At 41.6% G+C, this 25,465-nt stretch overlaps 1 protein-coding gene across 1 annotated transcript; it reads left to right on the forward strand.

The window, feature by feature from the left end:
• The first annotated feature begins 1,072 nt into the window (after positions 1–1,072).
• On the forward strand, positions 1,073–23,679 carry si:ch211-284e13.4 (insulin receptor substrate 1-B). Its single transcript, XM_066658780.1, has 3 exons — positions 1,073–1,466; positions 5,460–8,684; positions 22,763–23,679. The coding sequence occupies exons 1-3, from the start codon at positions 1,100–1,102 to the stop codon at positions 22,768–22,770; spliced, it is 3,600 nt and encodes a 1,199-aa protein (XP_066514877.1). The 5' UTR covers positions 1,073–1,099; the 3' UTR covers positions 22,771–23,679.
• Positions 23,680–25,465: the final 1,786 nt, after the last annotated feature.

Consider the following 25,465-nt stretch of genomic DNA (forward strand, 5'->3'; position numbering starts at 1 on the left):
TTTTGGCTGACCATGCTTTTAAATTTCACCAGTCTTGACACATTACATCATTCTCTTTAACTCACTTGAACAAGTGAGAAGTAAAATCAGTATGCACTATTTTAAGTCAGCTCCTACTGGGATTCAGTCAGAAGCACAGCCTGTAGTGTGTTGTTTTAGGGTCTGAAGCAAACGCCCACCAGCAGGTGTCGCCACAGCCGTTAAATTCCATTCTTATAATTTTAAAGGCTCTGCGTTCGGAAGACACACAGACCTGGCGGTGACCATGGAAAAGGGGGGATTCCGCATTTAATAATTAAAAAATTGAACCGAAAAAAAATATGAAAAAAAAAAAACAGCCTTTGCGAGTGCACGCGCTTTCCTAGTGCTGAAGTCAAACACCAGCAGCAGGGTCGCGGATATAACGGGGATATAATAAGATTCATATGGGAGGAAGATACAGGCGCGAGCAGCATCTATTGCATGGGGTGATTTTAGTCTTTTGCACGGGAGCGCGCGCGGGGCGTATTTGCAATCAGTGGGGAAGCAAGCAAGCGGTGAACGACCACCATTACAGCCCCCCAGCCTCCACACATTTACACACACCCACACACACACACACACACACACACATACATGTACGGTGGCACTGACTGAGTTCTGTTACATGCACGGCGGAGGGATGTTTTGCAGGGTCGTGCAATAACGAGTGCATTGCATTCTCGGGACGGTGCGATAGCACAAAAAAAAAGACATCATTGAGGTGGTGGTGGTGAGGGGGGGGGGCGTTGGTGTTGATAGTGTTTGTAAAGGAGGGAGGGATTGCATGCGAATGCACGAGGAGGGAAGATGCGATGCACCGCGTGAACGTGGTCTTCTAGCGCGGGGGAGACGAGACAAAACAAAAACAGGGCAAGGGGGCGAAAAAGCGCAGACAACCGTGCGCGATGGAGAAGAAGTGGGGCTTGTTTGCACGCGGACGCAGCACGGTGGGGCGAGAGGGGAGAGGTGTAGAGATGCAGTGCACCGCGTGAACGTGGATTTCTGTTTCTAGAGCCGAGGAGAGAAAAAGAGAGAGTGCGGAGGCAGAAAAACAACACGAACCCGCGCCAAAACAGCGATGGAGACGCACGCGGCGGCTGCAGTGGCGGGACCGGAGCCGCAGAGCGACGAGGACGTGCGCAAGTGCGGCTACCTGCGCAAGCAGAAGTCCATGCACCGGCGCTTCTTCGTGCTGCGCGCGGCCTCGGAGCGCGGCCCCGCGCGCCTCGAGTACTACGAGAACGAGAAGAAATTCCGCAGCAAGTCGCCAGTGCCCAAGAAGGCCGTGCGCCTGGACGCGTGCTTCAACATCAACAAGCGCGCGGACTCGAAGAACAAGCACATGATCGTGCTGTATACGCGCGCGGAGAGCTTCGCCGTCGCCGCCGACACCGAGCAGGCACAGCACGAGTGGTACCAGGCCATGCTTGAGCTCCAGCACAGAAGTAAGGGCCACATGAACACAAATAAACGGGGAACGGCGCTCCGAGGAACGCCCCCCCACCCAGACAACACATGCTAAGCGTTTTACTCCATTAACGGTACCCAGCCAGCACACCTTAGTGGGGCCCACATGGGTGGAACATAGGCTAGCTGGGTTCAAGGAGAAGATGGACTTGGGAGGTGTGGTATTCGTGGGATCCAAGTGGGCTATAATCACTATTTTTATAATGGGTTCACATGCGTCGGTTTTCAGGTGGGTTACCCCGGTTGACCCTATGTTAAACCCATCCTGGTCCCAATGACCCTAGAGGTCAATTATATGTGAGGCCAACATGTATCATATGGATAGAACTTGCTGTTTTCCAGCCTGGCTAGACATTAAGGCCATACAAGGGTGTGTTACCTGGGTAGTTGGAGACAACTAGCTCCTCATTTTCAAAACATTTACCAAAGTTTTGGGAATGTCCCTTTTTGGGACATCCTCAGGAAAATGGGTCAATCAGTTCCTCAGAAATGAGGGACAGGTGCTAATGTACCTCTCGGGGTACACTGAACACCCAAATCATCCAAACAAAACCAGACTGAACTCAGGGATATTCACAGCAAGATTGATAGAAGTGTGAACCAATGATATAGTGTAGGTAAATAGCATTGGTGTTACACTGTGGCTAACATCATTGTCCCCCAACATGGCAGAACAGTATTTGAGTCACAGCTTAGGCAGGAACACCACTAAGAACCCTTATGCTGCATTAGCCCCTGTAACGGAACAGTTGAAAGATAATTAAAACATTTTGTTTGTTGTCATGTTTCAGTGAAGCCCAATGTCATTTTCCCTACATTTCCTGTAGTAGTTGTTAGCCATGACCTTCCTGCTATATGTGGTTCTATGCTAGTTGTAAAATGTCATGCATTGTCCATGTATTTTTGGTTCTAAAGACTAATACTGATAATAAGAAAAACTCTTTAAGAATAACTGCATTACCCAGTCAGAGCTTAAAAAACATTCACCCTTGCCTTTAATATAAAGAAAATACATCTGTACACACACACACACACACACAAAACTGCATTTATTCCACAGAATATTAGGCTTTAATATATAACATTGATCTAATTGCTGTCTTCATTAAAGTTACTAACATATGTAACTTAACATCAAACTTCATGTTTCACCAGAGTGCATGTTTCTAATATTGATTCACATGCTGATGATTTTTTTTCCATATCACCCATCTCATGTTCCTTAGCTTGTTACATCTTCCTTAGAGATGTATTGCAATGCATTTTGCAGCTGAATTCAACCAGTTCTATGCTCTTACATTTTGAAAAGGTCACTTGTGAAAATATGCATTAAATAAAGATCGCAGCTGCCGTGCTGCACTGGGTCAGATTTCTGATTGTGTTTTTGATGCCTGTGCAAAAAGTGTTAAGGGAAATGTATGCTACCTTGTGTGCAATGAAAACTGTATCTGTGTAGAGTGGAGTGGTAGTGTACTGTGTAGTATGGTGCAGAAAAATAAAGCATTTGGCAGCATTTGTTAGTGTGACATTATAGTAATTAATATATAATTGTGTAATATGATGTTTTGTTATGTTGTATATTACAGCATAGTGTAATATAATGTATTATAATATATTATGGCATCATCTAATAAAATAATAAACTGTACTGTATATTATATTGTAGTTTAGTGTAGTTCAGTGTAGTGTATGAAGTGTTTTGTACTAGTGTATTATGGTGTGTTATAGAGCAATAGAGTAAATTGTACTTTATTATAGTGTAATATAGTGTACTAGAGTAAGGTATGTTGTAACACAGTGCAGTGTTGTGTATTCTATTCAATTATAGTGTATTGTATAATGTAGTATAATGCAGTTGTGTGTAGTGTATTGAAGTGTAGTATAGTGCAGTGTTGTGTATAGTGTATTATTAAGTGGCATAGTGCAGTGCAGTGTGTAGCATATTAAATTGTATTATAGTGCAGTGTTGTGTGTAGTGTATTAAAGTGTAGTATAGTGCAGTTTTATGTGTAGTGTATTATAGTGTGGCATAGTGCAGTGTTGTGTGTAGTGTATTGAAGTGTAGTATAGTGCAGTGTTGTGTGTAGTGTATTGAAGTGTAGTATAGTGCAGTGTTGTGTGTAGTGTATTGAAGTGTAGTATAGTGCAGTGTTGTGTGTAGTGTATTGAAGTGTAGTATAGTGCAGTGTTGTGTGTAGTGTATTGAAGTGTAGTATAGTGCAGTGTTGTGTGTAGTGTATTGAAGTGTAGTATAGTGCAGTGTTGTTTGTAGTGTATTGAAGTGTAGTGTAGTGCAGTGTTGTTTGTAGTGTATTAAAGTGTAGTATAGTGCAATGTTGTGTGTAGCGTGTTAAAGTGTAGTATAGTGCAGTGTTGTGTGTAGTGTATTGAAGTGTAGTATAGTGCAGTGTTGTGTGTAGCGTATTGAAGTGTAGTGTAGTGTAATATATTGTAGTGTAGTGTATTATATTGTAATATAGAGTTGTGTAGTATACTGTAGTGTAGTTTATTGTAGTGTAGTATAGTGTATTATGGTGTAATATATTGTAGTGTAGTGTATTATATTGTAGAATAGAGTTGTGTAGTACTATAGTGTATCTTCGTGTAGTATACTGTTGTATAGTGTATTACAGTGTAGATAAATGTAGCATATTATAGTGTATTATAATGTTGTTTAGTGAGAAGGTGGCGCATTGTGCAGTAGAGTCTGCAGCAGCGCGCGCAGTCTGTTATTGTTTTTTATCCTCAGAACACTGGAGCGAGCGCCTCGTGCGCGTAACCTACATTTCAGCTCAAGCGCTGCTGGCGGGGAGGGCGTCCGCAGCGTGTTTTCATTTCCTCCGACTCCGTGCAGCGCGTACTTGCGTCTCTGCTGTCTCGCGCCCCGCCACCCCGTCTCCGGAACTGAGAGAGCGCGTCAGATTTTAGCGTAGAGAAATAACCGCTATATTCTCGACTGTCCTTGTTAGCATAGTCGAGACCTCGCGCTGAGTGTGTGTGTGTGTGTGTGTGGGTGTCCGTAAACGCCCTTATCACAGTGCTGACTCTGCGCAGTCTCACATTCAAAACCGCAGTACAGTGTAACAACCACATAAATACACACAGGGTCGTTTCGATACGAATAGAAATGGGAAATTAATTCGAATGAATTAATGTGCATGGTCCGGACACCCCCTGGTAAAATGTCATGTTTTCCTTATTATTTACAAAGCTTCTACAGAGAAAACACTTCTGCACATGTTAATAGGCCCAGTCTGTTACTGAGGGGGTTTGGGCGAAGGGGGGGAGGGGCATTCTAGAATACGCACATTCTGTTTTATGTTTAATGTGCCCATTACGGTTAAATTGAAATGGGGCCCCTTGTGTTAATCACGTTTATGACAACAGTATGCCTTATGATGCGAAACACGTTTCTAATAATATGCATAGAAATCTTTCTATTGCAGTGATATTAAGTTTAAAACTCTTAAAAAAGAAATGACCTATAAATTGATTTTTAATACTGAAAAAAAAATTTTTTTCTTTTTTTTTATCCACATCAAAACTAAAGATCAAACGATTTAAGTCATGCAGCGTATGCCTCTCAGGTTGTAATTATAATCCACAGATTCAGAAAAACGTAAACATGGAAATTGAAGCCTGTTTCATTAGATCGCAGATGTGTCTAAAATGTTAAATATAATCAAAAATGGCACTATATCGTGAAATACAGCAACACATATAGTTTATTTAGAAACTGAGAATAAGTACAGTGTAAGTTTTGCCTTATCGCTGAGCTGTGATTTAAGTCAATTGCAGAAACACTCTGGTTTGTATGGAATTTGCCATAGTGTCTGTAAAGTACTTCTATTCATTGCAGGAAAAATGACTAAAGCACATTCTTATAACATTTTCTGTCATTTCTATAAACACACACTGTAACCTTTCAATGCGTTTCAGTAGACTCAGTCATCTCTTTGTTGTCACTGTAGGTAAGACACCTGATGACTATGGCAGTGGAGGAGAGTGTGGATTGCTGTCCCCGGGCCCTGCTTTTAAGGAGGTTTGGCAGGTGAAGCTTTGGCCCAAGGGCCTAGGCCAGGCAAGGAACCTGATTGGCATCTACCGGCTCTGCCTTACTGATAAGACAGTGAATTTTGTAAAGCTCAACTCAGACGTAGCTGCTGTTGTGCTCCAACTGATGAACGTGCGGCGCTGTGGCCATTCCGAGAACTTTTTCTTCATTGAGGTGGGCCGCTCAGCCATGACAGGACCTGGTGAGTTTTGGATGCAGGTGGAGGATTCTGTAGTAGCGCAGAATATGCATGAGACTCTGCTAGAGGCCATGAAAGCCTTGAGTGAAGAATTTCGGCAGCGAAGCAAGACCCAAGCAGTGGGTGCATCCTGCGGAGGTGGCACTGCTTCAAACCCTATCAGCGTACCATCCAGACGTCACCATCCAAATCTGCCACCTTCCCAGGTGGGTTTCTCTCGGCGAGCAAGGACAGAGACTCCTGGAGTGCCTCACAGCACCAACACATCCCCCACCCTAAGGCACGGCTTCTCCAGGTCCCGGACAGCCAGTATTGGGGCACGGACAGAAGAGAGCAGTGGCAGAATAACTGCTTTCAGCACTAGTCCAAGCCTTAATGGCTCCTCTTGCTCGACTACCCCTACCTTGCGACCCAAACCCACTCGAGCACCTACTCCGGCCAAAATCACGCTCAGTTTGGCACGATACACTCCCAACCCAGCACCTTCACCAGCTCCCAGTCTCTCCTCCAGCTCTGGCCATGGCTCAGAATGTGGACTGGGTGTAGCTCCAATGGGAACTGTGCCCATCTGCACCTATGCTCGGATCCCTCAGAGGGTATCAATGTCAGGTTCACCCAGTGACTACGGCTCCTCTGACGAGTATGGCTCCAGCCCTGGTGAACACTCCCTTTTAGCTTCAGGTCTCCCTGCTGGTTTAGTGGATGCCTCTACCGGCTGCGTGTTAGTGGGACACCGGCATAGCTCCCACAAGCGAGCACATGGTCGCAGGGTTCTTCGTCGTTCATCCAGCAGAGAGTGTGAGACTGAACGCAGGTTGCTTAGCAAGAGGGCCTCCCTTCCACCGTCCTCTGCACAGGAACGCATAGTGCCTCGCCGCAGGGAAGAGGAAGAGGAGGAAGATGAAGACTACGCCGTGATGTCTCGCAGTGCCAGCAGGGAGTCATTCACTTCTCGACGAGGCTCAGGAAGCTCAGTGACAACTTCGAGTGGGCAGCTAGAAAATTCAGCAGATAAAGGTGTCAACACAAAAGACATCCCGGAGGATGCATCGATTGAGAGCGGCTACATGTCCATGTTGCCAGGCGTTACAACTACTCCTGCAAGTCTTTCTCTTTCTGTGTCTGAGGCAGAGGCAAAGGGAGGGGATGAATATATGGCTATGACCCCAAACAACAGCGTTTCACCACCACAGCACATTCGCCTACCTGCCTCTGAGGGCTACATGGTCATGTCCCCAAATAGCAGCTGTTCACCAGACCTCCATGGTATGAGTGGGTGCTTGTGGGGGAGCAGAAGCAGCATGGAGAGTCGAGCAGGAAGCGACTACATGAACATGTCACCCATTAGTGCCAGGTCAGCCTGCAGCACACCCCCTTCACATCCAGAACAACATGCATTGCAGCCTAAGACCGTCTACTCTTACTTCTCGCTTCCACGCTCCTACAAACATACCACACTCTCTACACGTTTTGAGGATGATCTGGGTGAGGGCAGGAGGCCTGGAGGGGTTTGTAGGAACAACAGTGGTGCGGGAGGGAGAGGTAGGCATGGTGGCTACCCTAGTGAAGGTGACACCTCCGTTGGCCCAAATGGAGGTGGCCACCTTTCCCTGTCCTCCTCTTCTTTCTCGTCTAGTTCAGCCAGCACTGAGAGCTTGGAGGACAAACCACTATCCTTACCTGCTGGCATAGTAGGGAAGACCATCAGGTCAAGCACAGGACACAGGGTAGGGGGCGCTCACCCCAAAGACTCAGCTCATTACTATCACCAGCAGAGGCGAGGGCCAGGTGTCCAGAAACAGGGTCATCCACAGCAACGGAAAGGCAGGCCCTTTAGCCTCTTTGTGGACATATCTAAAGCCAACACCCTGCCGAGAGTCAGGGAGACTTTGCAACCTACAATACCCCAGAGCTCGGGTGAATATGTTAGCATTGTTTATCAGGGTGAACAGGGAAGTTGCAACAGAGGGGTAACAGCAGTAGATCAGGGGTGCTCTGCAGGTCAGAAGGCCTTATACAGACCACCTCCATGCCAAGTTGGCAGTACCAATCTACCACGCAGCTTTTCAGCACCCCTCTCCACCACCATCTCCACATCCTCTGAGTATGTTAACATGGATTTAGGCAACTCACCATCTCCACTGTCTTGCACGCCCCTTTCTTCCTTCAACCCCATCCCAGCAATAGCCCCAAAGGCCAGAGAGAAGCTCACTAGAGCACCTCAGGTGGGACAGGAAGCAGAAATTGGGCACAGAAAGAGTGGTAAGATCACAGGGACATCTGGAGACAAGGCGTCTGCTTCTTTCACAGACTACACAGAAATGGCATTTGGATTGGCTAAAGCAGAAGGTGCCCCACATTGCCCTAAACCTAACCAAACAGCTGAGGCTTCCTCTATGGAGCGGGAACAAAGCATGGAGTTTCCCTCACCCAAGGCTTTTGCCAAGACCGATCAAGGTGCCCGACTCGTCAGGGCAGAATCTTCTGCACGACGAAGGCACCGCTCGGACACTTTCAAAGCACCTCCTCCCATTCCTCTCGCTCCCTCTTCTTCCTCCTCCATTTTCCCTGAACCCCCACCAGCCAGTGCACCTCGGCGACACGGCCTTGACGGGCCCCTGTGGGCTACTGGACAGCCGACGGCTGCACAGTGTGCTGGGCCTGGGGTGGCAGCTGTACCCACGGTCCAGGCAGCATCCTCGACTTTGGAGCAAGGCCTAAACTATATTGATCTTGACTTGGCCAGTAAGGAGAGCCCTCAGATCAGTCTGGATGGATCTTCTGCCGCACACTTCTCTGTCCTGGGAGGAGGGTCAGCTATGGGGTTGACTGGACCAGCAGTGGGGGGAAACACAAACTCCAGCATCAACACCTATGCCAGCATTGATTTCTTCAAGTCAGAGGAGCTTCGAGTCCACCAGAACAGCAGGAAGGACACCAAAGGTTAGTAATTTTTGTGTTGTTGGTGGTGGATCATATCAAATGTTTCTGATGCCTGCACTGGTTTTTAGCAATGCTCTAGATGGGTTTCATCATGGAGACACTCTGATCAGTTATTGTCTGTCTGAAATGAAGAGAGGACTGATTTTACACTCTTACCAGTGTCATCTGCTTTTATAAACTGCATGTTCTCTCAGGTGTGTGTAAATATGTCTATCTGGCATTGGTCTATTGAGCCACAGGCATAATTGTGAAGTTGATATATATATATATATATATATATATATATATATATATATATATATATATATATATATATATATATATATATATATAATAAAGCTACTTATAGAATCTCAATTGAAGTTGTCATTCAAGCCACAGCAAGCCAGCATCCTTCAAGACAAGTGTGTGTGTGTGTGTGTGTGTGTGTGTGTGTGTGTGTGTGTGTGTGTATTTGAGTAACAAAAACAGTTCTAATACATTTTTACATTATCATTTTCCAGCATCCTTTTTCCTTAAGACTGTATTTGATTTCCTGTTGTATTGGCCTTTGTTCAGAAACCAGTACAAGCTGTACAGCCAGTAACAAACATTCTTTATAGCTTCAGCATTAGTAGACAGAGCTAAACTACTAGGTGTTTATGCACTGTAGGTGTAAATGCTCTTACTGATTTTCTTGGCCTTGTAAAAATAGTACATTGATTTTGCAGCTTAGCTTTCATATATAAAGATGTATTAATCATGAAAGAGGCAGCATACAAGGTGTTTAATATAATTTACGTATATCTGGAATTTATAGACCTAGACGTATAAATGGAATGATTAGTAAATCTGTTCAGAGGCTAGTGGGTTTGATGAAGTGAATTTGTGTGTTTTTCTCATCCTCCTCACAGTGCAGTAGTAGTAAATGGCCTGGTTATGAGTGAGGACTGCTGTCTCTGTATATGTGTGTGCTCTCTCAGTAATGCAGGGGGTGGATATGTGTGAAAAGCAGAGGCCTGACAGCTCCCATAGAGCAGAGCTGACCACAGCATGTGGATGAGGATGGACTCAACACGGCTGTGTATTTGTAAGGGATTCCTCTGCGTGGTTATATACTGTCTTATTTGACTTGCGCTCTGTGATTACAGATAATTAAGTGAGTGTAAGAGTGTGTGGGTTTTGAGTACGTCTGTTTGTGTGTGCATGCATGTGTGTGTGTGTGTGTGTTTGAGTGTGCAATATAATGTCTGGGAGTGGGCGTGAAAGCAGCTGAAGCTGTGAAGATGTTGTGTGTGTGTGAGTGAGCGAGGCTGTAGCTGAGCGGTTTTCTGTGCTACTGAGGGATTCCTCTGTGGAGACTTATAGCTGCACGCATATATTTAACACACACAGTGATTGTGGATAATTATGGCCATTTAGGCTCACTCCTGCTGAAAATGGGCCTGATTATTGCTTTAGTGTTCTTTCTCTCTCTCTCTCTCTCTCTCTCTCTCTCTCTCTCTCTCTCTCTCTCTCACTCTCTCTCTCTCTCTCTCTCTCTCTCTTTCTCTCTCTCTCTCTCTCTCTCACACACACACACACACAGTCTCTTTTAGACTCTCTTTTTTCATACTCTCTTGCCTTTCTCACCCCCCTCTCCCTGTGTTTATGCCTTGTACCTTTGTAGTTTAATCTTTCTTTCCTTCTTTTTCTTTCTTTCTTTCTTTCTTTCTTTCTTTTTTTCTTTCTTTCTTCCATCTTTGTCTCATGTTTTCATGATGCTTTATTTGACCCTTTTGAGGCCAATTTAAGACCTGAGTATGGTTTGATTTGCTATAATTGATTTTAACCCTTATCTGACATTTTTTTTCATTCCTTTGACTTAAACAGGCTGTGCCAAATGAACCCTGTTCTGATTGGCTGCCTTGCACTGTGCCTTACCACTATAGGTCATCATTCACAAATGTGTACCAAACAATATATATGAAAATGAATGTTGAATATCTTAAAAAATTGAAGTGTTATTCACGTAAGATGGAGCATTAAACTGGTCTGCATTCTCTGAATGATCCAGTGCACCCCCCCAACCCACCCCCCCAAACCCCCGGATATTGGCAGCCATGTTTAAAATAAGCTTAGTACAGCATGTGATACATTCATGTTTCTAGGTGTCAGTGTAAGAGCTGTTTAAGAGCTGATGCAGTCATTGAAATTCCTGATACCTCCATACCTCAATGGAATGAAGAAGTGCTCCGGTTACCTTTAAGTTAATATGATTGCCTGTTATTTGCTTGTTAACATAGTAGAATAGTTTTTAATTGGGGGGTCTCTGAATATACAAGTTTGAGAATGACTGTTCTAAGCTATACCAGACTGTTTTTGCCCCTGAACTGTGGACCTCATGTAAGAGTTGCAGTATACAGACACTCTTGCTAACAGTTAGCATTCCACCTACTATGTGTACATGGGCTTTGTTTGATGGCACCACAAAGTCGCGCACTGTTGCCAGCCAAACTCCAACTATGTAAACACACAATCCCAGAGTTCTTAAGCATTCCAAACTGAATTGGCTATAATCATAACACACACAAACAATCAAGAGTATAAATAATTATGATGCTCCTGAATAGGTCTACGAGGCTCAAATCTAGTCAGCTTTATTGCCACTTGTTTTTGGTTTCACCTGAGGCGGAAACACTTGAGCCTAATTTCAATAAGAATTCCTTCTGCCTCACTGACTCTGGGAGCGTTTCTCCTCCTGTGGTAATCGCATTAGCTTTAAAAATGATCTTTTGACACCTTTTCTGTGATCCTATTGTCTTGTTCATGGTCATGCTTCTCATAAACGTTTAAATGTATAGTTTTAATCACTGCCATAATTTGTGTTTTTTTTTTCTCTGCAGTTGTCATTTTTACCACTTTAGCATAATGCTACTACTGGTGAATATTTGGCTATTTACGGCATTTTCTCAGCTATAACATACACAGATATTAAGTGTCATTCAAGAGACATACTCTCTCTACCTGCGCAGTCTCACAGCTTCAGGGAACTGGAGGTTGTGGGTTCGATTCCTGCTCCAGGTGACTGTCTGTGAGGAGTTGGTGTGTTCTCCCCGTGTGTGCGTGTGTTTCCTCCGGGTGCTACGGTTTCCTCCCACAGTCCAGGAACACATGTTGGTAGGTGGATTGGCGACTCAAAAGTGTCCGTAGGTGTGAATGTGTGTGAGTGAATGTGTGTGTGTGTCTGTGTTGCCCTGTGAAGGACTGGCGCCCCCTCCAGGGTGTATTCCTGCCTTGTGCCCAATGATTCCAGGTAGGCTCTGGACCCACCGCAACCCTGAATTGGATAAGCGGTTACAGATAATGAATGAATGAATTTGACTGGAATAGCATGTTAGCCTATAAGATACATCCCTTACATATTTATCATGCTTATTTAATTTGTTGATAATATATTTTTGCCAAAATGTTTTTTGAGTACTACATTTTTTGGTGGTGAAGCCATGAGTGCCAGAGCAACCAAAAACATTTTTTATTTGTTCAGCCAAATGCTACAAACTAATTTTTGCCCATTTCTACCACTGGCACTGTTCTTTACATTTGAGACACTTACGTTTTGACTTTAATGTCTCCCATCATCCAAAGAAATAGGGTCCTGGTCTTGTGTAAGTGAAAATACCCGGCAGCATTAACAATAGACGTATGAACCTTGCCTAAAAATATATTTTCTTACTTTAAAATTATGTACACTAATTTAAAGCATTTACCATTCAAATGTACTACAGACACAACTTTAGCTTGTGGTTAAGGTTAAGGTTAGCCTTGGGCTAAGCACAGTGCTGTGAGAAACTGCTTTGATCTGCCGTAATGCATTCACCTGATTCTCTAAGCGGAGCGCAGTGAATTCTAAGTGGTTCATGATGTCATTTCTATACAACAACACTGCTGACATAAGCGCTGAGTTATGAGACAGCAGAGCCGCGAAAATGTAGGCTGCTCTATTGCTGAGCCATAATTCAGTTGTAAGAGGGAATAAAGCATAGACTGATGGGGAAAAAAGAGAGGATGGAATGTATGGACAGGAAAGACAATGAGGGAGGAAAGGAGGAGAGTAGTAGTAGAAAACCAGCCTGTAGACAGGAGGACAGATACAAAGACGAAGTGCAGTAAAGGAATGTATATATTAAAAGGTTTGTGGCTTAGTTTAGGAAGACCACTAGAAACACTTTATGGCTTTCCCTGAATTTCTGTCACCTCAGTGGTGTTTTCAGTCTAGTCTGGAGTGGCCATTAAGGTCACCATGCTCAGTGCCAAGAGTGGGCTGGAGGTGTGTAAAGCTCCACAGCTCCACAGCACTCAAATCCTTACGGCAATGTAAACATTTTAAAACATGTATTCAATGAATACATCAATTATTAATATTATATATGCATAATTTATCTTCACTTCAAACGTTATCTTTAATATCTCTTGGTTTAGTTATTTCCGTACCGCCTGCCAGGCGGCCTAAAAGAGGCATATGCACTTACTGACTGACTGACACCTAATGTTGAAACACGTATGCGCAAGTAGGAGCTGTTAATTCAGCTATATTTCACAGAGAGAACATGAGGTGGTGTCGTAAGTTAAGATAATATTCCAATTCATGAACTAAATTTGGAATCGTTCTGTGGTGAGCAGAGGTCCCCTGGACAAGTACTCTTTTCAGGACCTTAAAATGTGTGTTTAAGTGTTTAAAGGGTCAGAGAGTTGATAGCTGAATTGGCACACACTCGCACCAGTTCAGCGCTGTAGCTCCACCATCCACCGCTGTGCAGCTCAGTGTTTTACTGGAGCTTCGAACAGAAATGTGTTAAACGTTGTTGAGGTAATGTATCATAATCTCTTCTTTAAGTACTCAATGTATGGGCTTTCCTGTTTTTGAAATGCCAGAAAAAACTCTGTGAGAATGGCTATATGGCTAATGGCGGGCGGTTTTCTCTTACACACACACACACACACACATATATATATATATATATATATATATATATATATATATATATATATATATATATATATATATATATGGAATGTAATTATGAGAAGGGAGGAGAGGAGAAGAAGAAAAGGCAGAAGCAAGAAGCAAGGGGGAGAGGAGAAATGAAGGGAAAAGGGAAGGGAGGGGAGGGGACGGTGTCCCATCTCAGAGCTGTCTAGACGTTCGGGTTGCTTTGGGTCAGAGAAGCCGTAATCAAGCCCAACCATCAGTAACCCAGAGAACACTGCTCTCCATTATACTGCAGCAGTAGTGCACCTCATATCACGCAATCATTAAGGTGTGTGTGTGTGTGTGTCTGTGTGTGTGGGGAGGGAGGGTGGGAGTAAATGCAAATCTGAACCTAAATATGTGTGCACAAATTTAAATTTGGAAGCTTATCTACAGTTGTATGTATTACCTATATATCCATACTTGTCTAGTATTTTTCAGACCGAACAGAATCCCCAGATTCAATCTAATCTTTAGTCTTAGCATCCTCCAAATTCTTTCTAGATCCTTAATTCATACCATGAATTTTACATAACATAATAGTAACAAATATGAATTAATGAACCTGAAGTTCTAAGCATATGGGTTTTCTCCTTGTTCTCGTGATGGCTTGGGTTTATTTTATTGCCAAAGCATTTACCTTTATCTCTCCCTTCATAAGCTAATTCTCTCAAGCTGATGTAGGTGCTTGGTGTCTGGCTTTATCGTGTTTATTGTGTGAATGCTTGGCCACATTAGGAGGACTTTGTCATCTAAAGTCCTTGCTGAAAAAGATAAAGGCATATTTGCCAGATAAGGAAATACCATTGTAAAAACAAGCATACACCCAGAAATGCTCAAAGGACAGGGTTTTTTATCGTTACGTTAGTGATGTAAAAGAGTAGCAACACACAGAATCCAATACTGATAGGTGTATTAGGCCAAACTAGGCACCAGTGTTGTATGGATATTGATATTTTTAATGCTTGTCGATTTTGTTGTAGGATAATTAGTTATTAGCCAGGTGGACTAGTTATGTTATTAACAGTCCATGACATTGGACATATTATGACTGCTGATGACTAGACTTGGTTTAATAAATGAAGCCAAAAAGCTGCAGCTATAAAAATCGTCACAGGTTTTAATAACGCTAAAACAGTTTCTAAATAAGCTGTGGAACTTTTTTCTTGTGTTTGTCAGTAATGTAACATTGAGATTCAGCCCTGACCTTCAAAGTGTAACAATGAAGTGTTTCAGTTGTGTTCTCACAGAGATTTGCGCTGAAAGACTAGTGATGAGGCTTAGCGGAGGATGCAGAAAAGAAGCAGGCTGGAGGCGTATTTTTGGACTTTTGATTTGTCGTACGTCAAAGGAAGCCTCGTCCGCTTGGTTTCCTTAGTGATGCCAATGAGGTTGTCTCTCACATTCTCTCTCTTTCTCTTTCTCTCGCTCTCGCTCGCTCTTTCTCTCTCTCTCTCTCCTCCCACTTACCTCTCTGTCCCTTTTCCAGTGTCTGTTATTGCTTTGACATTTGTTCAAATAATTTTGCTACCAAGGGCTTGTAAATACATTTCAAGTTTTATCAGTTTTTTAAAAATCATCATTAAAGGAGAAGAAATATATTGCAATTAAATTTTTTCAATATATTTTTTTAATGTTTATGGAACATTTTTACTTGTCTCATTAGGACATTTTGACGCAACATTAATACTGAAATATAGGCTACAGCTAAGATAGGACCAGAGATTACATGAACTACTGTCCCATGGTGTGGGGTTACAGACACCAACACACAGAGGCCACTGAGGGACAACAAATCATCCTTCCTAATAAACTCTAAAAATACAAAACAAAGCATGTTGCATTTTGGTTCAATATGCAACTTTTAATGTCCAAATACAGGACGATTTCATTTCAAGTTGGGGGCATTAAACTTACTCAAGACATGAAAACCTGGAGGCCTTATTTTCATGTTTAATTCTCTCTGTGACATATTTTTGCTGAGAACTGTGGGTAACTGAAAGCTGTGAAGGGCAAACACATAGGTTGTGTCTCTTAGGGCAAAATATACATTTTTTGGTTGCATCTGAAGGATCTTTCTGATTAGTTTTCTGTGATGTAAAAGCTGAAAAATGCAGGCACCCTCAGCTGCAGCCTGGGCCTAAAAGTATTTCCTGATTCAAAGGGATAGTAGCCTGGTTTTGTATGAGTGCAAAAGTCTGCCAAGTGGCCATGCCAAATTGCTGCTGAGTGGACAGTCTTTTTTTTTTTGAGGACTTTGATGAACTTAAAGGATAAGTGCTTTCTGCCTTAGTTTATTTTTTAATTACATTGAGTTCACACACTCTTATTGACAAATCTTAACAAAAAAATTTTTATTTTATTTTTTAACATTAAGAACTGACCTTTTCATCTTTTCCTCTTGTAAAAGAAAATATCCAGCCTAATCTTTTGCATTTACACATTAAAGGGAACGTCTACAATTGTGGGTAACCTCAGTTCTCTATGGTTGTTTACATTCAGAAGCTAAGCATTTTTTTATGTGGAATGGTGTGTTTGAGGTTAAAAAAATCAACTGTCACATGGATGATGTTCAACTCATCTGTAAGTTTTTATTCACTGTTTGAATTACCACAGAAATTCATATTTAACTTGAGTTGTTTAGTTTAATAGCATTTTTTGGTAACACAGTTAGCTGACTACCAAATTTGGAGGCATTTCCACATTAAGTGATAAATATATTACCCACCTATAAAGCAGTCACTAGTAGAGTTGCAAAGGGGTGGAACATTTCCGATAAATTACTTTCCATGGGAACTTTAGCTCGGGAACTTTCTCGGGAAATATTCCAAAATGTAAATTTTCCATGGAAATTTTGGGAATTTAAAGGAACTATATCATACACTATCATCAATGTACTATTTTTTGTCAATAACAGACATGAAGGCATAATACTACAAATAATAACTATGACACATAGTTAGTTGCCTGCAAAACTTTATAAATGCTTAATTCTTTCATTGAACAATCAAAAGTTCAATAAAAAAAACAAGCAAAAGAACTCATGCCCCTCAAAAATGCTGTTTCAAATGAAAAACAAAGCAGCCTTCTTTCTTCTTAAAAAAAAAAGATCAAATTTAACATCAAATCAAATAAATGTATTTTCACACAAGCTTCTCAAGTCTGGCCTCTGCATGTTCTGCTTAATAGTTCCAGGATTCTTCCTGAACCTCTGTATCATCCATGTGCAAATAAATAATTAATATATATTAATTCTTGGTTACAGTTTTTTTGAGTCAAAAAACATATGTATCCTAGCCTTAATAAGCTAACATCATGCTAGCCTATGCTAGCCTTGGTAAACTAGTTTCTTAATGGAAATTGCTCGATAAGCTTTTCTGACTTATTCTGACATTTCTGCAACTGTGAGATTACACCTTGATTTAATCGTTGCTTAAATGTATCAATGATATTACTGTCAATAAAAATATGAACCTGATCAAAACGTACCTGACTTTAGGTAGTGCTTTGGTCCAAATGTGTGCTTTCACTAACAGTGAGTGTCAGGTTTCTAGAAATCTGGACATATGCTGTACATGTGATGGAGGAATGAACAGTGCAAGGGATATGGTCTCAATAGCCATGTGCCATGTGCCTAATATTGAGAAGCAGCTTTGCTATTGAGTTGTTTTGGTATCATATGTAATTATTTTAGCCAAGATTATGCTTTTTTTTCTTGAATGTTGCCTTTAAGACTTTTTAAGGCTTGATTTATACTGTTTGTACCTTTAATAAATGTAAATGAAAGCAGCCAGTACCCTATGTCTTCTGAGAGTAGGAATATGCCTGTGGATATAAGTGTGTGTGTGTGTGTGTGTGTGTGTGTGTGTGTGTGTGTGTAGGTGTGTGTGTGTGTAGGTGTCCTGAAAAAGCCCAGCTTGTCTGCAGAGAGATTATTGCTAAGTTAAGTGGGTGGACAGAGGGCACAGCCAATTGATCTGTCTGCTGGTAATGAGCCATACACTCACGCTTATTTGTATCCCTCTCTTTGTGGGGAATTTCTATGCATTTCTGGATGAGCGAGGAGAATAACGTCTCAGAACAGTCCTGAGAACAATGGGGATAAATGTGAGTGGGATTGTGGAATTATTTGGGTGAGAACAAACCCACAGAAACACAAAGTGTGGCATTTCTAATCCAGTGCCTTGTGAAGGTTAGAGATTAAATTAGAGGGGGATGGTGCCATCTTCATCATGGAGAGTTTACAGTAGAAGGAAAAATATTTTATACTTGTAAAGGTTGTTAAGTAATCGAAGAATTTTCCTAATAATTTTGGATAAATTCTATTAATCAGCTCCACTTAAATATTATGGAAAAAAATCTCTTGTTCAGTGCATTCAAACCTTAATTTGGGGATCGGAAGCTCCTACCAACCCACATACTATGATTAAAACAACCCAAACAGTTTTTGCCATCTAATTAATTTTGAGGATGTGGGATACAATGGCTGATTCTGAATTTGTTCTTGTTCTTAAATGGATAGCAGGAACTTCAAAGTTGTCCTGCCCTCTCATGTGATTCTCTCCAATAACAGTGCTGAACCCGCATATATGTGAGAACGAACACAAAGACGAGGTTAAACTGAGCAAAACAGACAAAACAAGTGTGGAGAAATAAGTGCTGAGTAAAAACATAGAAAATGAGAATGGAGAAGAAAGAGAATCAAGTGAAAATGACAAAAAAATAAGAGCTTTTGCTCCTCGCTTCTCACTGCTGTGCGCCAGGGTCAGGGTGAACAGCGAGCAGCTCATTATCATTTGAAAGAACTTTAATTAGGAAGGCACTGAAACTAGACGTATTGAATAGGGCTGTTTAGACATGGTAAGAAAGTCAGTGTTGTTTGATGCTTGTGATATTTTGACCAAAGCTGGTCACAGATGTTCCATTAACCCTTCTGTTGCCTTCAAATTTACTAACATTTTTTATGCTTGGGGTCAATTTGACACCAGCAATTTAAACCTCAAAAAATTATTATAATTAAAATTGTTACCTGGGTTTCTGACACCTACATTGTTTGTTGTCTACTTAAAGAGCCTTTAAATATATACCACCCCCCACAAGCACCTCCCTTATACATCCAGAATACCTGTTATGTGACTATGGAGAAATAGGCAGATCTCCATAAAATCTCATTGATTGCCCTAAAATTGAAAAATGGAGATGTGTTTTTTAAAGGCATCATTCATTCATTCATTTATGTCTGAAAAGGCAAACATTGCTGTTCTTCATCACAAACATTTTTTACATGATTTTGTTCAGGTGCTTCCCAGGAGATTTACCAGTGTGCATCTGTATATTCCAGGCCTAACTGGACTGTTCATCAAATGTTGCTCATATTTTGATACCGTATTTGGCCGGTTTGGTCGGCATGTATTGTCTGGAAAGACAGTGACCACAAAATGCAACCAGACATTCATCTACAGTCACATGGGGGCCTAGATTGTAAAGAAAGGGTGACTGTTGAATCCACTTGTCTATACATCCCGTACTGCTGTGTGTTTGTCACGCTCTCATCGGCCCTGCCTTTCTCTGTCATCAAAGTGTATGACATGGGGAGAAAACATGAAACGTGTTTAGAGACATGGGGCCTGACATTTGATGACATTATCAGCACTACGTCTACCCTGTTGTTCAAGTAGGAAGATGAACCATAATAAGTATGTTTGCTCCATCCCTATGATGTGTGAACTATCAATATCTCCGCAGGAACCATATTTTCCCACCCCCCACTGCACGGGAAATATCAAAGTTATGTTTTCCACTTCCCCACGCCGTGTGCACCATCAGTTATGGTTATGTTAGATTAGGGCCCTAAAGTTTTTTGAATTGCATGGCATAGTGACCTCAGTATCATCCCAAACAACCAAATCAAATGTGTGTAAAATATTGACATTTCTTTGTACATTTCTTTATACAGTTAAATGGGCCTGGGGTCAGATTGACCTCAAACAACACCAATGCGTACAGCATGTGTACAGGACATTGCATCATGTTAATTTTATGTTTACCCAGTTAAACACTGAATGGGGTCAAATCGACCTCAAAGATAATCGCAGGGTTAAGACCCAAACCTTTCCAATTTTGGAAAAGGGGGCCCTTTAAAATCTGAACACAAATCAGAATGTAACTGTAGGTTTCCAATTTTGCAAAAAGAATGTTAAAAAAGGGCAACACCGGATGAACATGGATGAAGGAAAAAACATTTGAGATTGAGATTGGCTGAGAGATGTGTCAATCATTATTTAAGTGTTTTAACGTTACAACAGTTTTACAACAAGTGTTTAGTTGGTTAAAGTGTGTGTGTGTGTGTGTGTGTGTGTGTGTGTGTGATTTGTTGGATGTGAGTAGAGAGGATTCGCTCCAGTGCTCCAAAGAATGTGTGTGGCGCCTTGTACGAGAGTTAAACCTGGCATCTGGCCATCTCTCTCTCTCTTTCTCTCTCTCTCTCTCACACACACACACACACACACAGTTGTTGACTCTTTCAGACGGTCAGACTTGAACCATCTCCTCCCACACTACTCCATCACACACTCTCTCTCACTCTTCAGCATACCTGAGAAAAGGTACACTTCTCTCTCTCTCTCTTTCATTGTGTGGTGGTAAGGGTCAAGGCTGCTCAAGCAGAATGATCAGAAGGAGAGATGAAGGGGAGGATGAGGAGGAAGATGGAGGTGAAGAGCCACTCTAGATTTGAGCTTGGTCCATCCTTTCTTTTGTGAGAGCTTCCTGTTATGGAGAGAGAGAGAGAGAGAGAGAGAGAGAGAGAGAGAGAGAGGGAGGGAGAGATGAGAGCTGGATAGTTTTCTGTTTTGCAGCATTATTCTCTAAGATTTCTTTGTAAAATTTGTGGCCTCTCTTTGGCCAAATTAAATTTGTTCATTTATTTTTAGACTCCGGGCGTGTCTAAAATTCCTTGGCTTATCTGATTTTAGCAGAATAGATTTCCTGCAGTGTGAACGGGAAAATTCTCATAATGATGTCAGTTTTTGCAGTTGGTTTCAAGCCATATATGTAGGGTTCAAATCTGATTAATGTCTGATGTGAACATGTGACTCAGTTTGAATGGTCAGATCAGATTTCATCATATGTCATTTGGGGCTGGAAATTCCTGCCGTCCCAGCCTCAGCATACTCATGCCTGTGTCATTAGTGTGACAAAGAAAACAACTAAAGTCAGTCCATACAAATCAGATCTGGGCTTTGTTCACATTGTGAAAAACATTGGATTTGATGTTTAGAGCAAGAGTCTTGGGTAAGTTACAAGTGGCCAAATCCGATTTGTGAGGTCAGACTGTGTTGACACTTTCTGATATTCAGACTCCAGAAAACCTGTCCTGCTCAAATTCGCCAAAACATCAGGTTTGAGCTGCCTGTCTGAACCACCCAGAGAGCTCGGACCGACCAAGGACATCCAAAGAGGTTCATTACAGGTCCAGCTTCACCTGACTTAAATCAGTCCATAAAAAGCCATCGCTGTTGGTCCTGTTTCCATATGTAAGTCATGCAAGTACTTTCTGTGTCCATATATGAGGATTTCACATGATCAAAAGCTGAAATGATTCAGGACACTCACAAAGTAACAGAATCAAATTAAACGGAATCATGATGAAACCCTAGATCCAAAGAATTTTTTTTTAAATAATCAAATCTAATTAATTTAAATCACTGTGATGTCTTCAAATAGAGTGCTCTTGGCTTCTTTGTATTTATTTCCTTGCCTTTGACCACGTATAAGATCTGATTTGCTGGCAGTGTGTGTGTGTGTGTGTGTGTGTGTGTGTGAGCAAGCAAGTTTGTTTACCGCTTTTTTGATGATAGAGGTACAGAAATAGAATAGATTGGTGCTTCCAAACAAACATAGAGGAAATTGAGAAATAGATGGAGATAAAGAGAAACAAACGAGAAGGGCAGACAGACAAATGAAGAAAGATAGTGTGTGAGAGACATAGAGAGAGAGAGAGAGAGAGAGAGAGAGTCTCTAGAGGAAATCTCAGTGTCAGACAGACCTGTGGCTATCCCAGGGGAGCTGTTCAATAAATGTGTGTATTTGTGTGTGTGTGTGTGTGTTCACGCCTGCATGTGCATCGAGACACAGCCGGACAGAGAGAATGGGGAGAGATGGATAAAGGAAGCAGAAAGTGTGAGGATAGATAGCACAGACATACAAACAGTTAATAAACTAATTGAAGGTCGCCCCCAAAGTTGACCAATGTATGAGTTTGTATATGTGTATATGTTTGTTTGTTTGTGTGTGTCTCTCTCTCTGTATGTGAGATATTGAGGTGAAATGTGGGATTTCTTGATGCATTGAATCATTTCTTAAATAATCTGAATCAAATGAGATTGAAATTGTTCTGAAATGTGGGATTGTGATTCACTGAGTTGTTTCCTAAAGAATCAGAATCAATTTGAATTGAATTGTGGTGAAAAATGGGACGTCGTGCACTGAATCATTTCCTCCAGAAGCGGAATTGATTGGAGATTTACACTACAGCGTTAGTGGAGTGGAATGTTTAGCATGTTTTTTGTCAATACATGCGATTCATTTTGAGAATGTGTATGTGGGTGTGTATGTATGTGTGTGTGTGTGTGTGTGTGTGTGTGTTTATCCCCACCTTCCATTGTGTCTGCGTGTGTAGACAAAACTGGTGAAGTCATGGAGGCTGTCTTATCCTACTGGTATGTTGTTTGCCATAACATGAAGTGTGTGTGTGTGTGTGTGTGTGTGTGTGTGTGTGTGAGAGAGAGAGAGAGAGAGAGAGAGGGAGATACAGTGGACAAGCAGCATATTAGTTATATTTGTACATGAAGTAAAGAGCAAAATAAACATGGGAAATCATAATACAAAGATACTTGATTTTCTTTCGGCAGGGAGAACATCAAAATGTCACTCGCACATCATAGCACAGTTGAACATGCTTGGAGGAGATCACTAACTGTTCAGCCCACTGAATCAGTGACGACTTGCTATTGTTGTGTCCATCTGTTTTTCAATTACAACAATTCACAAGGTAACACTAATTTTCTTTTTTTCTCCCACTTTTCAGAGTGTTGATCTCCTGCTCACTGAAGAGGAACCGAAAATGGGCCCATGCCTGCTCCACAGATCAGTGGGTGTGTGTTTGTGTGTGTGAGTGTATGTCTGTGTATGCGAGTCTTACGTGTGTGGACACTCACTCCGTAAGACTCTTGCCGTAAGACTTTCTTCAGAATCGGCTACAATCGAATCAGAATTTGCCAAAAGACAATTGGTTGTCTCACCCAATGAACACTGAGATGGACGCATCCTTCAGCCAATAAGGATGGACTACAGCGACTCTGACTGCCAACCAAGAGCCAATGTTCCTTTTTTCCTTCTTTCCCCCAATATGAATTGAAAAAAAATTGTAATACAGATGTTACATAGTCTAATGATAGAAATATACATATATAGTATACATAATATTCCTGAGAGAAGTATATATGACTTTTTTAAAAAGTGCCTCATTTTTGATTGTAGCCATTTTTACACAGGTCCCAACGCGCTCCGTGCGAGGAAAAAGCTTTCCGTTTGCCGTCTCGCTTTGTCCGTCACTTTATGTTCTTGTTATTGATAGTGTGATAGTGAGAGTGTAGAAGAATTGAGATTGAGAGAGTGAGAGAGAGTGAGAGTGAGAGAGAGAGAGAGAGAGAGAGAGAGAGAGAGAGAACAAAGTGTTTGCATAATCTGATTGCCTTATTGTGTTTGATGAGGTCCTGTGCTACAGTCAGAGACCACAGTTCATTTATTTCATTTCCACTCAAAATGTCCATTAAAGGTGCTCTACATGATTTTCCTGGAGTGCCTGTCTGTTATTGTAGTTCACTTACCTCAATTCCATAGGTCACATATCTTGAATTCTGACCAATGCACTAGTGCATTAGTCAAGGTGACCTCTAGTGGCAAAGCAGTTGAACCACAAAAAAAAAAATACAGGTACTCCAATTTGAAGAGGTTTTTCAAACATATTTACACAGGCACAGAATGCTCTTGTGATGATAACGTTGCTTAAATAAATACATTTATGCATATTATTGATATGTTATATTATTTATAACGGTTTACTTTAACTGGTTTGAAAGTTAAATCAAGTTTCCTATTGCACTTTTAAGTACAGATCACTAAATACTCACGAAGAAAGATGAATTTAACAGAACTATTTTTTTCTACTTTCCACTTCCACTTATTCAAGTGGCTCTTAGACGGAAATTCCTCAGAAATATCTTCGGAAATATAAATAAGTTATACTGAATGGCCATTTAGACTGGAAATTACATTAGTGATGGGTGGTCTATGAGTTTGCACAGGACTGAATGTGTGTGTATATATATAAGTGTGTGTGTGTGTGTGTGTGTTTGTGTTGGTGTGTGTGTGTGGCAAGCATCATCCAAGCCTCAGCCATGCTGTGCCTCTATATTCTACTCAATAACCTTGAATCATACACAGATACTGACAGTCACACATACACCACACACACACGCGCACACACGCATGCACGCACGCACACACACACACAACCATACAGCAAGACCTCAAACTCTCTGCCTGTACTGCAGTACTCTATCTCATAAGCACTTGGTGAACATTACCATTATCCTCAATAGCAAGGCGGCATCAGCTGACCAGCTGCACTCAGATGTCCTGAGAGTCTGAATAAGAGATTACTTAGTGTGTGTGTATGTGGGGTGGGATGGGGATGGGGATGGGGTGGGGGGCGAGTGGGTGTGTGCGTTTGAATGCTGAGTCTCCACAAATACACTAGCAGTCAAAAATAATTGCTCAGTATGAGGAGGGTGGGACAAACAGATACAAATCTGTTAGGACCTCATGTATCCTCTTAGATAAACAGGGACTAACCTGTCTCTGGAGTCATTCTTTAAAAATGCATCTTCACAACCTCTGGTTAGGGAACATTGCACAGAGAATTCAGACATATATTTGAAAACGCAACAAGGACACAAGGTATCATTAACGTGAAGCATAATAGCTCCCCCTTGTGGACCAGTCCCTAAACCATCTATAATTCCCCAAGGTTATGAAAGTGGTTATGATGGGCGCACAGTTTGTCATCCTCAGTGAGATTCAAGTTAAAAGATTGGCCAAGCCATGCAAGTATCTTCATCTTTTTGTGTAGTCTTGATTATTTTGGCTGCATGGTTGGGGTAGTTTCCTGTGTGAAATATCCAACTCCTTCAGATTATGTTTCTTGCCTGAAGAGATTAAACTCTGTCTGAATATTGGCCAATACATTCCTCTATTCAGGAGTGTTTGATCATGTGTAAAGTATTTGCAGAGAAGCAGCCTCATATCGTGATGAAACCACCTCCGTACTTCACAGAGGGTGTCCTGTTTTTTTTCTTATCTTAGGTGTAACCCATATTTCTCCAAATAAGAGCCAAAGAATTCTACTTTAATTTAATTATATTTAGTTTTCCTGAGTACACTGAACATTTATTTGAGTGACTACTGGCTTTTCTCCTGTATTTTTAATTTTAGTCTGAATTTTGCACAACTTAATTGAGCAAGGTTTTGACATTTTATTCTTTTAACTTCAAAGGGATTCAAAGGGTATTTCTTTCTCTCTTGTTGATCAGAAACTCCTGCGTCTGAACTCTTAGGTGTCTACACTGCAATCTTGTTATGTGCGTATCATTGGAATTTACAGGAAACAACATCTGAGCTATAGTTATTGACTGGCAGCGTATTTGTTGTATCTTATTAGCCAGGGCAA

The sequence above is a fragment of the Hoplias malabaricus genome, chromosome 2, assembly GCF_029633855.1.
Source record: "Hoplias malabaricus isolate fHopMal1 chromosome 2, fHopMal1.hap1, whole genome shotgun sequence".
Lineage (NCBI taxonomy): Eukaryota > Metazoa > Chordata > Actinopteri > Characiformes > Erythrinidae > Hoplias > Hoplias malabaricus.

Bases quoted from the DNA above. Each gene is read 5' to 3' on its own strand.
- si:ch211-284e13.4 (XM_066658780.1), top strand. From the start codon at position 1,100: ATGGAGACGCACGCGGCGGCTGCAGTGGCGGGACCGGAGCCGCAGAGC. The intron at 1,467-5,459 runs GTAAGGGCCACA...TTGTCACTGTAG, and splicing joins GCTTGAGCTCCAGCACAGAA to GTAAGACACCTGATGACTAT.